We start from the raw sequence: 13,807 nt of genomic DNA on the forward strand, positions 1-13,807 counted from the left end.
CTAACATACAGCTTTACCTTCTTTGGCAAAAGGAGTTGTCACCATTTCTTGACATGCTTTGTTATTGAACTGTAAGGGCAGAGTTACCAGGAAAAGTAAGGGTTAGTAGTCCATTTATATCCTCAAAAGTCTGTGCCTGCCTAGTGATGTGCTATAGATAGCCTAGTTACAGTACATTAACACACATCCCCAGAATAGTAGGCCCTCACCAATTGTTCTCAAATCTTATGTGATAAAACTGAACTGTAAATAAAATTACCTGTATAACAAACTTCTTTTCCCCTTTGGTATTTCTATTAATCCATTTACATAAGTACTAAGATGTTAAGTAGTCCTGCTTTTGGCCTGGGGATGTAGCTCATTGATAGAACACATGCCTAACATGTGTGACGTTCAGGCTCTCCTCCCCTGATTTTTTTTTTTTTTATGTCTTTTTCTTTTTTATCGGTACCAGGGATCAAACTCACGACCACACACTTGCAAGGCAGGCGCTTATGCTGTTGAGCTAAATCCCCAGCCCCCTCCCCTGATTTTTTTTAACTAGTAAGTGTTATAGAAAATTTCAAGTACAATTTTGTCACTCAAGTTTTAAAAAGAATATGGAGCACCTACTTCTACAAGGAAGAGGCAGGCATGATGGAGTTAGTATTAAACTGTGCAAGGTCCCTGCCCTCAAAGAGCTTGCTATGAAAAAAAGAAAGAAGATAAGAAAGATAACCAAATAATGATGGTGAGACACAGTGTGAAGAAAGGGCTCAAGAGAAGTTTTGCTTACTCTGGTATGCTAAGCGAGGTGGAAATGGGGAAGTGACATTTGAGCTCAGGGACTTGGGTGTGGGTGCAGCACTCTATAAGGGAGAAGTGAAGAAACAACCTGAGAGCAGGGCAAGCAATGTTTAGAAAATGAAAAACACTGTTTGAATGACAGGATGCATAGATAATAAACAAAGACACTTTGTGACTAGATTGTGAAAGGAACCAGCCATCATTCTTTTTTAGTTGGTGGCAACAAAGACTTGATCACAACTATGTGCAGGAACCACAGCTCAGGCAACTATTTGTGGGATGACTTGGATAGTCCATCCCTGGTTGTATTCAGCTGGAAAGTGATATTATGCAGGGAATGGTGTGTACCTGTCCCGGAAGCTGAGTTACGAGATTGCTGTCTGCAGAGAGAAGAGTAAAAGAACTGGGGAAAGAGGAGGGAGAGGCGCTTAGCCAAGGTAGAGAAACAGAAGTATAGAGGGGTAAAGGAGAAGCACAGGGCAGTGAGGCAGAGTGTGGGTCTGGAAGTTCTCAGCCTGAGACAAAAGAAGAGCTTGTCCAAATGTAGAAGTCCAAGGCCACCGCTGTGAGGATAAAGGTATCACTTTCAATGCCATTTATGGGGATATGAAGGTTGATACTTTACCAAAAGTGGCAAATACCAAGAGATAAAGCAGAGATAAATAAAAAACTGAGACTAGAGTCCTGGGAAAATCTGCAGTAAGGAAACTGGGAAAGGAAAAGAGTAAATACATCCAAGGGCTGAAGAATTCTTCAGATGGAAATTCTAGCAAGGATACGTTCTTAGAAAGTATGTTCTGAACCCCACAGTTTAGAATCTGAAGCTGTAGCAGTGGATAGAGCAGAGTTCCTATTCTGGAGCTCCCATTTACAAGCATGAAGGGTAATGTCAAAGCAAACAGATTCAAATGATTAGGAATATAATGTGAAGCATTCTGAAGAAAGCACCAGCAGCAGGGTATGCTGCCAGAGAGGGAATTCTGGTTTTATCAGGTGCTTTCATCCTGATCGACGAGCGTTCAAAATCATTGAGTTTAGTAATAATCATAGTTTGTGCGGAACTAAAGCTTTTGTCAGTCATCTGCCACCACCAGTGTTCATCAGCCTTTCCTCCCCTCAGAATGTTGGTGTTTTATGAAAGAGCATTCCTTGTTCATAAAAGGTGCAGTTGTTTGAATTTTGAACAACATAAGCAGTCTTTTTTATTAGTAAAGATGTATGTTGAAGGGCTGGTGGTTTAGCTCAGCAGTATAAGCACTTGGCTTGCTGAGTTGCTAACTGAGCATTTGACAGTCGTGAGATCAATCCCCGGTACCAAAAATGATGTATGTTGAGCCATGTTTTTTGAAGTTTGGTGACCTTACTTCCATGACTGAAATAAACCAGTTTGTACATATGAGCCCCTAGGAACCAGAGGGTGACCCATAGCTAATTTCCATATTTGGGCTGTGAAGTTTTGGACAGGTAACAGTCTTGGTGCTGGGGATGGAACTACTGAGCTGTGCCCCTACCCCTAAGTAACAACTTTGGAGATCAGTGATATTGATCATATACTATTCTCTGTTAATCAGTACTCCTAGTCTCTTGAAGTCTTATTAGCTATTTTGAGATTAGGTGTCATTACGTAGTCCAGGCTGGCCTGGAGCTCACAGCAGTCCTCTTGGGTCAGCCTTCCCAGTACTGGGATTGCAGATGTGTGCCACCATGCCCAGCTCTAAAGTCTCTTGAGTTCTTTTCTATAGCTTTCTTTTTCCAGAATGGCTTTTAACTTGACTATGCAGCTTACAGACCTGGCTGTTAGAATTGTTAAAAAATACTTATAATTAAAAATCTATTAATACGTGATTCAGTATATTTTACTTTCCTCAGAGTATAGACTTTTTGCTGTTTGCAATTTGGAATTGGTGAAAAATTTTAGAATGAAAGCCATGACGTATGTTCATTGTGACTTGTAGGATTTCTTTTATAGGAACCTCTCCTAATGGCTTTTTCAAATGTTGAAAAAAAATACCATGTTTTCTTGAAAAAGCAGTCCTTAGACTCCTTATATGCCATAACTGCGGTCACTATATTCTAGCATTCGACCCTGCTGGAGACTGCAGTCTTGGCTAGAGGGTGGTTATTTCCACCTAGTTTTCTGTTTTAAAATGTTTGGCCACAGTTTGGCCTCAGAAGTTGACTCATCTGCTGAAATGCAAAAATCATTCACTTTTTTTTAAATAAGAAAACAGTTGTTCCAGAAGAAACCTTTAAGGGCTCTTCATACTTGAGTTAAAGGAAATTTTAAAATATTCACTGGTTAGTTAAGTAAACTTAAATGAATTTCTGTCACCTTTTACTTGACAATATAAATATAGCAACATTTTTTTTAAATACCAAGATTTGTACCTCCTGATATGTCATCCATTTCAAGGAGATCTGTTTGGAAATAAAGTCCACAGATCCTTTGGGGGCAGAGGCAGTGTTTTTAAAATACTTGAAGGTTTTGTTTTGTTTCACTTTTTCCAAGAGTGAAAAAGAAACTTTTGAAAGGAAGTTTAACTTTTTACAATACAGTAATTTGGGGCTAAAATTCACAAATAATGTGGTTGATCAAACTGGTAACTTTTAAAATAAGAGGTAAGTGGTAACCATTTTTAAAAATATTTTCTTTGAAACTTTTTAAAGATTTTTTAGTTTGTTCGTTTGTTTTTGGCAGTGAAAATCAAATCTAAGACTTTGCTGGTACCAGGCATTTCAAAAGATGAGTTAATGGTTTTGTGAAGTAGTAATTTTTGTAAAGATATCATTTAATTAGATGATGTATTATTGAAAAGCTGATTATTAGATTTGTTCCTTTACAATTACTTCTTGTTTTTCTATAGTAACCTTTAGAAATCTTAAATTATTTCTAACTAGAATAGTATTCTTTTTTATTCTGGTTTTAAAAGTGAGACTGGGCCGGGGGATTTGGCTCAGTGGCATAAACACCTGCCTGACGAGCACAAGTCCCCAGTACCAAAAAAAGAAAAAGTAAAAAAAATAAATAAACGTGAGACTATTTTTGCCTTTATGTAATAAATTTGTCTTAAATTGATGAAAAATTTTTTCACCATGTGTCTTGGAGGTAAGAACATCTTAGATTATAAAACTACTCCATGTGAATACACTTGGGGTTTTTGCAGTTAGTGCATATTGATTCATATGTATCTCTTTTTTATTAGATTTATTCTCCCGACCATACAAGCAGTAGTTTCCCATCAAACCCGTCAACACCAGTTGGATCACCTTCACCTCTGACAGGTAGGCTTCTTTTCTAACTACTTCACAACATGTGGGTCCACTTGGAAATATTTCAGTCAACTTATTTTTCAGTTGAACAAAAGCATTATGGCATTCATTTTGGACAATATTCTGATATTTTATAAATTGGCATAGGAAATATACAAAAACTTTTTTTAAAAGCATAAGCGTTGGGGATGTAACTCAGTGATAGAGTGTGTGCTTAGCGTACATGAGGGCCTGGTTTTAATACCCAACAGCACAAAACCATAGAAATTATATGGACCTCCTCCACAACCCCATGCGCTGTGCATGAAACTTAACAGATAAGAGCTACTCATGTAGCTAGGTCGTCTTTATTTTTAGGCCCACTGACATATTGTTATGTGCTCACATGCACACACACATACACAAGTTCCTGGAGATGATGTCTGTTTTTCTGCTAAGGAAAGGAACTCTCTATGCTTATGGCTGAATAATGTTAGTGAAGATCCACTAAATGGTTCAAGTTTGCTTTGTGTCCTCCTGGGTTTTTTCATGAGTTTTTGACAAGTTCAAAATAGTGTCCTACAGTATGTATTTGTTGAGACACAGTTGCTATTGTAAATGAGGATTTTTCAAATACATACCAGGAGTAAATAACGTACGTGAAACCATGAGGTACCTGTTAAGCTATATTTTTGTGAACTTTGTTGAGAGAAAAACTTTGCTGAAGGAAAAAATACACAGCTTCTTTTAAAGAAGACATTGTTTTCCTACCCCGCAGAAAGCCAGTGTTTCCATGATTTCTGTTTTTAAGCCTAAGTCATTGTGCATAGTTTCTGACAGTGGGGCTCAGAGACTGCAGGTCTTACCCTCACCTATGCTGTGCACACCTGGGACCCTGCTCAGCAGCTCCACGGTGGAGACAACAAGCTTCAGCAGCTGCTGGCAGCTGTTAGCAAGTTCAGCCACTCTCTCAGACACTCCGGCTTCAGCTGTCTGGTACAAGTTGAGCAGCTGTTTCCTACCGAGACAGGACTATGAAAGACCCATTGATTTAAAGTTGTTGTTTAACAGAGCTGAAATGACAGGAAGGACGATGTAACTTTTAATCCTATTCACCACTGTGGCACGCTTCTACTGAAATTATCAGTGTTGTCTTGCACAGCCTGTTTCACTTTCTCTCCTAAGTGTACAGATCCAGCCTCACTGTACATGCCTACTGCTCTCCTCTGCCTAATGCCACAGCTCACACTGGCGAGGAAGGTTGTAGCAGAGCTCTGCATCCATTTGGGGCTGCCGGTGACACGGAGACTCTGACAGAATGTCCCAAGAACCTCACGTGCCCTTCACCTCCCTTTCTATGATGTTTAATGAGTACTAATCTCCTTGGTTTGGTTTTGTTGGTGGTGGTTGTTTTGGTTTTTTTTTTTTTAATTTCTTAACAAAGGTTAATAATAGGACTCCTCATTCAGCGGGCATACTCAAAGTACTTTCACATACTCCTGTGGAACTATCAAATCAGAAGGCTGATTTTTGTAGAGATGCATCTCCCAAATTTTATATGTAGGGGTTTCTTCTTAGCCCCACATTCTCTACTCTGTGCACATGCATACACACACATGGTGAAACAGTGATGGAACAAGAGGAAGAGGGAGAAAGGAAAGCACTGTGTTATAAAGATATCAACAGTAAGGGGTAAAGAAAAACAGTGCTATACTCACCCTCCCCTTCCACCAAGTATCAGTTGGATTTAAGCACAGGCTTTCTAAAGAGGGACAGACAGAAGCGGATTGCACACATAGGCAACTTTTGAGACATTAATTCTGGTTAAATCCCCCTCATTGTCATTTGGAGCTTTATGAGCCAGGAACTTACATTTCTACCTGCACACTATTTATTTATGAGGAAGCTTCTTCAATACTGTATCAGTTAGCATGCTTTAGGGATGAAAGGAAAGGAAACTCTCACTTCAGCCAGCTTAAACTATAAGAACAGCTATTGCCATGTGTGGCAGGCCAGTCCTGGGCCTGTGTCTCACAGTTCCTGCTCTACTTCTAAAGAGCTGGGGTTTCTTATTTGTTTTGTTTTGTTTTGTTTCTGGCTAGTAGCACAATAGCTGTTTAAGGTACTATCATGTGGATATAAGATATCCAATAGAAGAGAAAGGAACTTGTCTTCCTTGTCTATAAGAAACCTTTCTCAGAAGCTTGTTCAACAGATTTTCCCCATGACTAGTCATCATGGGACTGAATGCAGTTGCTGTAACAAATAGGGAACTTTCAGACAGGATACCTAATCTGAACTAGGAAGGGACAGGACCACCCAGCTACACCCTGGGAAGTGAAGTCAGGACTCTTGACAGCAGAGCAGGGTGGAGTGACTGTCTGCTGCACCTGTCGGTGGGGGTCAGGCAGCACTTGCATAGAGAGTGCATTCAGCAAGAGCACATGGGAGACAGGCATTCTTGGCCTTTCTTTACTTCCTTTTGGAATAGAAATGAATAAAATTCAGTAACCACTCAGTCCTCAGCATTTACAGTTCAGTAAGTGAAATCTTTATTAGAGTTCAATGAGATGCTTATTTTGTGATCAGCATAAAATAAGTGTTAAGTTACCTGATTTCAGAAATTTTTTAGTTTAATAGAGAATATAAGGTGGAAATTGAGACACAGAGCTCACTGTAAAGACATGGCTTTTCAAAAGAGTAGGATTTCCAAAAGAGGAGAGGAAGTATTCTGGATATAAACAGAAGCACATAGCAAAGACCCAGCTGTGAGGAATTGTGTAAGTGATGTCCCAGAGTCACCCAGGGGTGAGCAGGTCACACCTGAGTGTTGGGAGCAGCAACATGGAGAGCTTGGCTGGGACTGAGTCTGGGAGAGCACAGTGTCAGGCTTCAGGGAATCCAGTGCAAGTGTGAGTTTGGGGGAAACTGCAAAGGAAACAACTAGCAGAGTAAGAAGATATATTGTAAATGCTCCTAAAAATTGTCCCAGCTAAAATGTTGCTATCTATTCCATAAATTCACTAACAAAAAATAGTAGGTAAAGACTGGGTGAATTGGAGATTCAGTGACCAAAGCCCTTCCAGATTTTTGACCAAATAATTCAACTCTTTTATCCTAGTCACCCAACCAGCTTGTTTTCTGTGAATGTTCAGCAAACTTGAATATCAAGAAGGTTTTTTATAACTCTTCTAGAATGAGAGTAGCTCTTGGGGATGATTACATAGTAAAAAACAAACAAGCAAAAAAAGGTACAAGAATGACAGAAATGGTTTCCTGCAGAGAACAGTTGAAAGCTCATGTTTGTCTATTAGAAGGAAGTGAAAGCCCAGACCATCCACACATGCGTTCAGGGACAGTGAGGGAGGAACAGTCTCTTAAGTAACCCTTGTGCTCCCTGGGCTGTGTGCTATAAGCTACAGGCACCAATAAATATGATTCCAAATTTGATGTGTATAGTTGTATCCTCACATTAGATTTTAAATCACTTTTTAATGAAAAACTTTTTACAAAAAATTTCATAATAACTAACTGGTTAATACACAGTTATCGTCTTCAAAATAGTTACACAGAGTACAAGACAAGCCAAAATGAATCTAACAAAGAAATAGATAACATCATAAATCTTTCTTAATGAACTAAGACAAACTAGTAGTATAAATGAAACAAATTAGCACAAATTAAAATGTTTTTGAAACAAAAGAATAATTTGGGGAAGTGTTTGAACTTCTCCCTACTTGATGTTTATCTTTCTTCTATTTTGCTCTGTGTGTGTGTGTGCACGTGCACATGTGCATATGCATATACATTGTTTTCCATAAAGGAGAAACCATGCAATATTTAAGCTGTGTCTGATTTATTTCACTTAACATCATGTTCTCAAGTTGCATCTATTTACATGTAAATCCCTCAGGTTTACCTTTTCATTTTGGCATTGTAGTATTCCATTATGCATAAATTGCTTATCATTCATCTTTTTTTTCCATTCATCTATTGATAGGCATATGTGCTATTTCCAAGACCTAGCTATTAAAAATTGTACTGTTTATAAGCATGAGTATGCTTATGTCTCTGTAATACAATGACGTTATCTCCTTTGGAAGATACCTAGAAGATATAGCTGGGTCAAATGAAATTGCTAGTGTTTTGAGAAGTCTCCACACTGATTTCCACAGTGGTTGTACTAACTTACGTCCTGCCCAGCAATGCAGAAGAGTTCTTTTTCTCCCACAGCCTCCCCAGCATTTGTTACTATTAGATTGTCTGATGGTGATGTGGCCATTCCTTCTGGAATGAGGTGGAATCTCAGTGTAGTTTTCATTTGCATTTCTCTAATGGCCAGTGATCGTGAGCATTTTTTTCATACATTTACTGGTCATTTGTGCTTCTTCTGAGAAGTGTCTATTCATTTTGACTGTACATATTTTGATCAAGTCTTTTATTTTGGGAAGTCTAATTTTTTTTTACAGTTCTTTTTATATTTTTTATTACTCCTCTGTTTGGGGAATTGTTGGCAATAATTTTTTTCCTATTCTATAGGTTGTCTCTTCACTCTGTTGGTTGTTTCCTTTGCTGTGCAGAAACTTTTTGAATTGGTATGATCTCATGTGTTTGTGCTCTTGGGGTTCTGTTCAGAAAGTCCTTGCACATGCCTGTGTCTTCAGCAGTTTACCTGTGTCATCTTTCAGTAGATTGGGTTTCTGTTTTAACATTCAGGTCTTTGATCCATTTTTATTTTAGTTTAATACATGTTGAGAGCTGGAGCTAGACTCAGTCTTCTGTATATGGATATCCATTTTTCATATACTAATTTTATAAGATGAAACTACAGGTCTGTCTAGTTTCAGACACATGCTAATGTTATGGTCTGTGTCCAGAATTTGAATAGCAGCCCCACTGCCAAAAATTTCACCTTTAGCTAATAAGTCAGCAGTGGTCTGCAATTGCTAAAGTCTTGGAATATTTACTGGTTTTTTCCTCCTTGTTTATTGCAAGACAAATGCACTGTTAGAGATGACAATAATGTCCCGTGACGAAAAAGATCTTTAGGCTTATCAAGTGAGTGCCTTCACAACTGTTAAGATGACTTTGTAGATCAACTTTGGGACATGCTAGCGTATACGTGTAATCTCAGCACTCAAGAGGATGAGAAAGAGGGATCACTGAGAATTTGAGGGCAGTCTGGGCTACATAGCAAGACCCTGTCTCAAGAAAAGGGAAGAAAAATAAAAAGATCAGCTTTGTGAGTCTGATTTCTTTTGTGTCCTTATTTTACATCTCAGCTCACAAAAAAAAAATTTTTTTTTATACTGGGAATTGAACTCATGACTCATACTTGCCATGCAGGTGCTTATGCCACTGAGCTAAATCCCCAGCCCTCAGCTCACAAAATTCATTGATAGCATATGTTCCCCAAGTTATTAATCCAGTAACTCCTTCGTTCATCCTCTTAAGATTCTGTGCCTTCTTTTGAGTTTTACTATCCATGATACTGACCTCTCCAGTGATGGCGTAACAGCTGGTTAAGCAAATTAAGGTATAAACAGGTAAGTAGTAATATAGTAATTAATAGCATTAACAAAGTCTATAAAACCATGGTGAAGAAGGGGGAGATACAATAAAAAGGAATATGTATTAGATGCATATTATCTCAAGACACATAAGCATGTGGAAAAAATCTAAAAAGTGTGTAAACATGAAAATAGTTGTTACAGTTTTTTCCCCTTTGTTTTCTCAGCCCCCTACACTCTTATAGTGATAAATGATAAAAGCTTTTGTTCAGTGTTTTGGGTTAATAAGTAACTAATCTATGCTCAGGGCTGAACAAAAATTTGCATGTAAATTTATTTACAAGAGTTTTTCTTTTAGAACATTGTCAAAATGGTGAGTTAACCCAGATTGTTTTGGATGCTTTTGGCTTTAAACAGGTACCACTCAGTGGCCTAGACCAGGAGGGCAGGCTCCATCATCCCCAAGCTATGAAAACTCGCTCCACTCCCTGGTAAGAGCCTTTTGCGGATCTTTACAGGTTTACAGACTTTTATCTGTACACAACTTGGAGGGGTTTTTGTTGTGTTGCTGCTATTGTTGTTGCTGTTGTTGTTTTTAAGTAAATCTTGGGTTGCAATGAAGAAACAGTAGGCTAGCTTTACACACAAATTCTTTGCCAACAAATGGCCTGACTTAGCTAAACAATAGAAAACGCACTGGGTGTGCTTCTTTCCATCTGTTCTTGGGGATATCAGGCATCTGATGTCAGAACAGCTGCTGTTAAAACAGTGTTACAGAACTTTTGTTTCTCTGACAAATCTTGGGCTTGATATTTCTATGCTTCATGGTTATGTATAAGGGAAAATTTTTAAATCATGAAAATATAATTATTACATTTACATTAAAATTTTAAGTGAATATCAATTATTTTTGTCAGGGAAATGTTATTTCATATGTGTTCTTATAACCAAGACTGTATTGTGCAAATCAGACAAGGAAAACTGTCTACCAGACAACAGAGTAAAGGAACCTTCTAGTTACTGGAGGGTGAAGAATTTGTGGTAGAATGTTAACTACTGTTGCTTTTATATGCTTAAATTTGTAACCCACAGTTACAAAATAAAGGTGGTCTGATCTAATGGAATGCTTAAATCATACTATCATGTAATAATTCCTATTTGTAAAAACAAATGTTTTTTTTCTGTGACTAACAAAACATTTTAAATTCAGGACATTTTCTTCTTACGTATTTTGCAAGCATATATAAGCAATGTGTGCTGTTTAGATGCTAACCTTTTAACTTCCCTGTTAAATTCCAGCCTTCTCATACCTTAATACACATAGGTCTCTCAGATCTCCATGTTAACTTTACTAACATGTTATGCCAACATGCACATCAGCTATTTTCTCATCTCTTTTGGAGTTAATCTTAACCTGTGCTTTGCCTCCTGTTCTGTCTTGACTTTGCCAGAAAAATCGAGTTGAGCAGCAACTTCACGAGCATTTGCAAGATGCAATGTCCTTCTTAAAGGATGTCTGTGAGGTACTATTTCTTTTAGATGGTGCCTTTTGTGTGTTTCAATTACTTATCCTTCCATTACCTATTTAAAATCTGTACAGACTCCAGAGTCTTAAAGTCAAACATCTGACCATTTCAGTTTTCATAACAATATGTTAGAATAGACTTTTGTCTCTTATGTTGTTGAGAATGATTTTTTTAAGAGCTCTACTGGCATGTGCTTTTGATTTTTAAAATTCTAATGTTTGTGTGTGGGGCATGTGTATATGTAGATCCACAGACAGGCAATGTCATTTTCTTCACTTTTATTAAAGAACATATTTGGATGTGTTCACCAATGAAGATAGGTATGCTTTATTCACCTAACATAAAATTACAACTTAAATTGATGGATTTGAGGACACTTTCGAAATTGATATCTTTCTAATTAAAGTACAGTTTATTCTTTTTATTGGTTATAATTATTGACATAGTAGCATTCATCTTTTGTAGAAACTAAAAGAAATAACCTCATAGTAGATTGGTAAATTTGTTTTACAAAAGTAGTAATTTGCTTCTGAACCTACAGGTAGCCTTTCTTTTTTTGTTGTCAGTTTGTAGAGCAGGTAGTTGATTTTGAAGTTGCTTTATATTATATTTCACTTGCAGTCTTTCATATATCCCAAAGTAGGATACATAGTAGCTTAATAAATTGAACAGATACTAGCTGTGACCTTCATGTTGGTTTCAATCCTTACAGCAGTCTCGAATGGAGGATCGTTTGGACAGACTAGATGATGCTATCCATGTGTTGCGGAACCATGCTGTGGGACCTTCCACCAGTTTACCTGCTGGTCACAGTGATATTCACAGTTTATTGGGACCATCCCATAGTGCACCAATTGGAAGCCTCAGTTCAAACTATGGAGGATCAAGCCTTGTTACAAACAATCGATCAGCTTCAATGGTAAAATAGCTCTCAGCCTCATAATAACTCTAAAGACTGCTGCCTTGAGTGTTTACATGAAACCTTTGGAAAGAGTCTGTTCAAAAGGAAGGTAAAGAGAGCCTTTTAAGTTTCCTTTGTCATCTGGGGCAGAGCTACTGGCTGAGTATTGACCCATAAAATCCTGCTATGACTATATACAAGAAAAAGAAACTTTCTACAGACACTATTTTAGCTTAAATCTGGATTTTATTCTTCCAAATGTGTAGGCATTAGCACAACAGTTTGTGCCTTGAAATAGTGGGCAAGAAGTTTGAATAACTACAGTAAGACAAGGCCAAATTTTAAGGACTCTACGTAGGAAAATTGTTTATTATGCTTCATAATCTACCTCCAATAGCAGGAAAAAAAACATGAAACTTTAATTTGTTCATGTCCAAATTTAAACTTCATTTCCAAATGAAATAAACAGGGGATAGTTTTAAGGACAGCTATAATTGAAGTAAGGAAACAATTTTTAGATTAATCCCATAAAAGAATAATAATTGAATCCATCTTTGAAAAAGCATGATAATTCTTGGGGTCAAGATAAGCCTCTACAACCCTTACATATCAGAAATTCTGTTTTGAATGTCTAACATTATTCTCCAGCCAGATTGTCTTTTAAAGGAATGAAATTCTTTTTGAACCTGCTGTTTAATTAGTACCATGTGTTTACATGTTTATGGCATGGTTCTTAACATTCATTGCCTCCTGAGAAATACTCTTCTATTAAACAGATTTCGGGCTATAAGCCATGTGATCAAGGCTAAAAGTCACCTATCATCAAAATAATTAGGTGTCCCAAATGACGAAGACTTGTGTTCTGTAAAATAGGATTGGTTCCAGATTTCCAAAGTCAAGCGTCAGTCCGCACCAACACTTATTTTGGAGACCCTGAGATAAACATCAGAATAGGCTGTCTGGCTCGTGAGACCCAATGTTTTCCCACAGCCTGGTGATGCCAGGTCCCCGCATGTCTTCACAACAAGGTGGTTTTGTTGTTCTTTAATATCAGGAAAGCTTGAAATTTAGACTCCTTTAAAATTAATTTCTAATGCTGTTTAATAAGTTAATAATTGTGAAGATATTCATGAATTATGAAATTCATTGAAATATAAAGGGAGCTGCTAGTACTATTAGTACAGTTATTTTAATGGTATTATAAGACCAATAGGATGCTGTTTTACAAATGTGAATCTAGAACACCAAACTAATCATTTGTTGACATACTATTTATCCTTGTTTAGAAGAGTGACTTAAAAATCAATAGGTCTAATTGCAATATTTGAATTTCTTACACTCATTTTTTAATCATAATTTTCCTCTGTTGGAAGCTCACTGCTTTTATTCCCACTTATCCACTGTAGTATTTGATACCTCTGTCTCCTCCCCACTAAATGGTGAATTCATAAAAAATGCCTCTTACGTCTTGGGGTAGTTGGTTATACCAACTTGAATGTGCCTTAATTAAGAAGAAATATAGTGGAGAAATACAGCAGAGTTATACAGTGAAAATACATAGTGGAGAAACATGTAGAGATAGTGGAGTTTTGGAGAAACTCCGTGGAGAAACATAGTGGAAATAGAAGGTGAAGATACATAGTATAGATACACAGTGGAGATACAAGGTGGAGATACCTGGTATAGTTATAGTGGAGATACATGGTGGAGATACATGGTATAGATACATAGTGGAGGTACATAGTATAGATACACGGTGGAGATACATTTTATAGATACATAGTGGAGATACACGGTAGAGATATATGGTATAGATACATAGTAGAGAAATGTAG

The 13,807-nt window shown here is 37.4% G+C and overlaps 1 protein-coding gene across 10 annotated transcripts in view; it reads left to right on the forward strand.

Annotated features, from left to right (window-relative positions):
* Positions 1-13,807, forward strand: part of Tcf12 (transcription factor 12) — a 338,120-nt gene that overhangs the window by 302,862 nt on the left and 21,451 nt on the right. For 4 of the 10 annotated variants that reach the window (XM_063254263.1, XM_063254266.1, XM_063254271.1 and 1 more), the window contains 4 exons: positions 3,990-4,068; positions 9,963-10,036; positions 10,997-11,068; positions 11,784-11,990. In XM_063254263.1, coding sequence (XP_063110333.1) covers positions 3,990-4,068; positions 9,963-10,036; positions 10,997-11,068; positions 11,784-11,990 — 432 coding nt within the window. The remainder of the gene's footprint in view (positions 1-3,989; positions 4,069-9,962; positions 10,037-10,996; positions 11,069-11,783; positions 11,991-13,807) is intronic. The other 6 variants (XM_063254268.1, XM_063254270.1, XM_004999998.4 and 3 more) reach the window with 3 other exon arrangements.

This window comes from Cavia porcellus, unplaced genomic scaffold (assembly GCF_034190915.1).
Source record: "Cavia porcellus strain 051 isolate PalLab524CR breed Dunkin Hartley unplaced genomic scaffold, mCavPor4.1 scaffold_8, whole genome shotgun sequence".
NCBI lineage: Eukaryota > Metazoa > Chordata > Mammalia > Rodentia > Caviidae > Cavia > Cavia porcellus.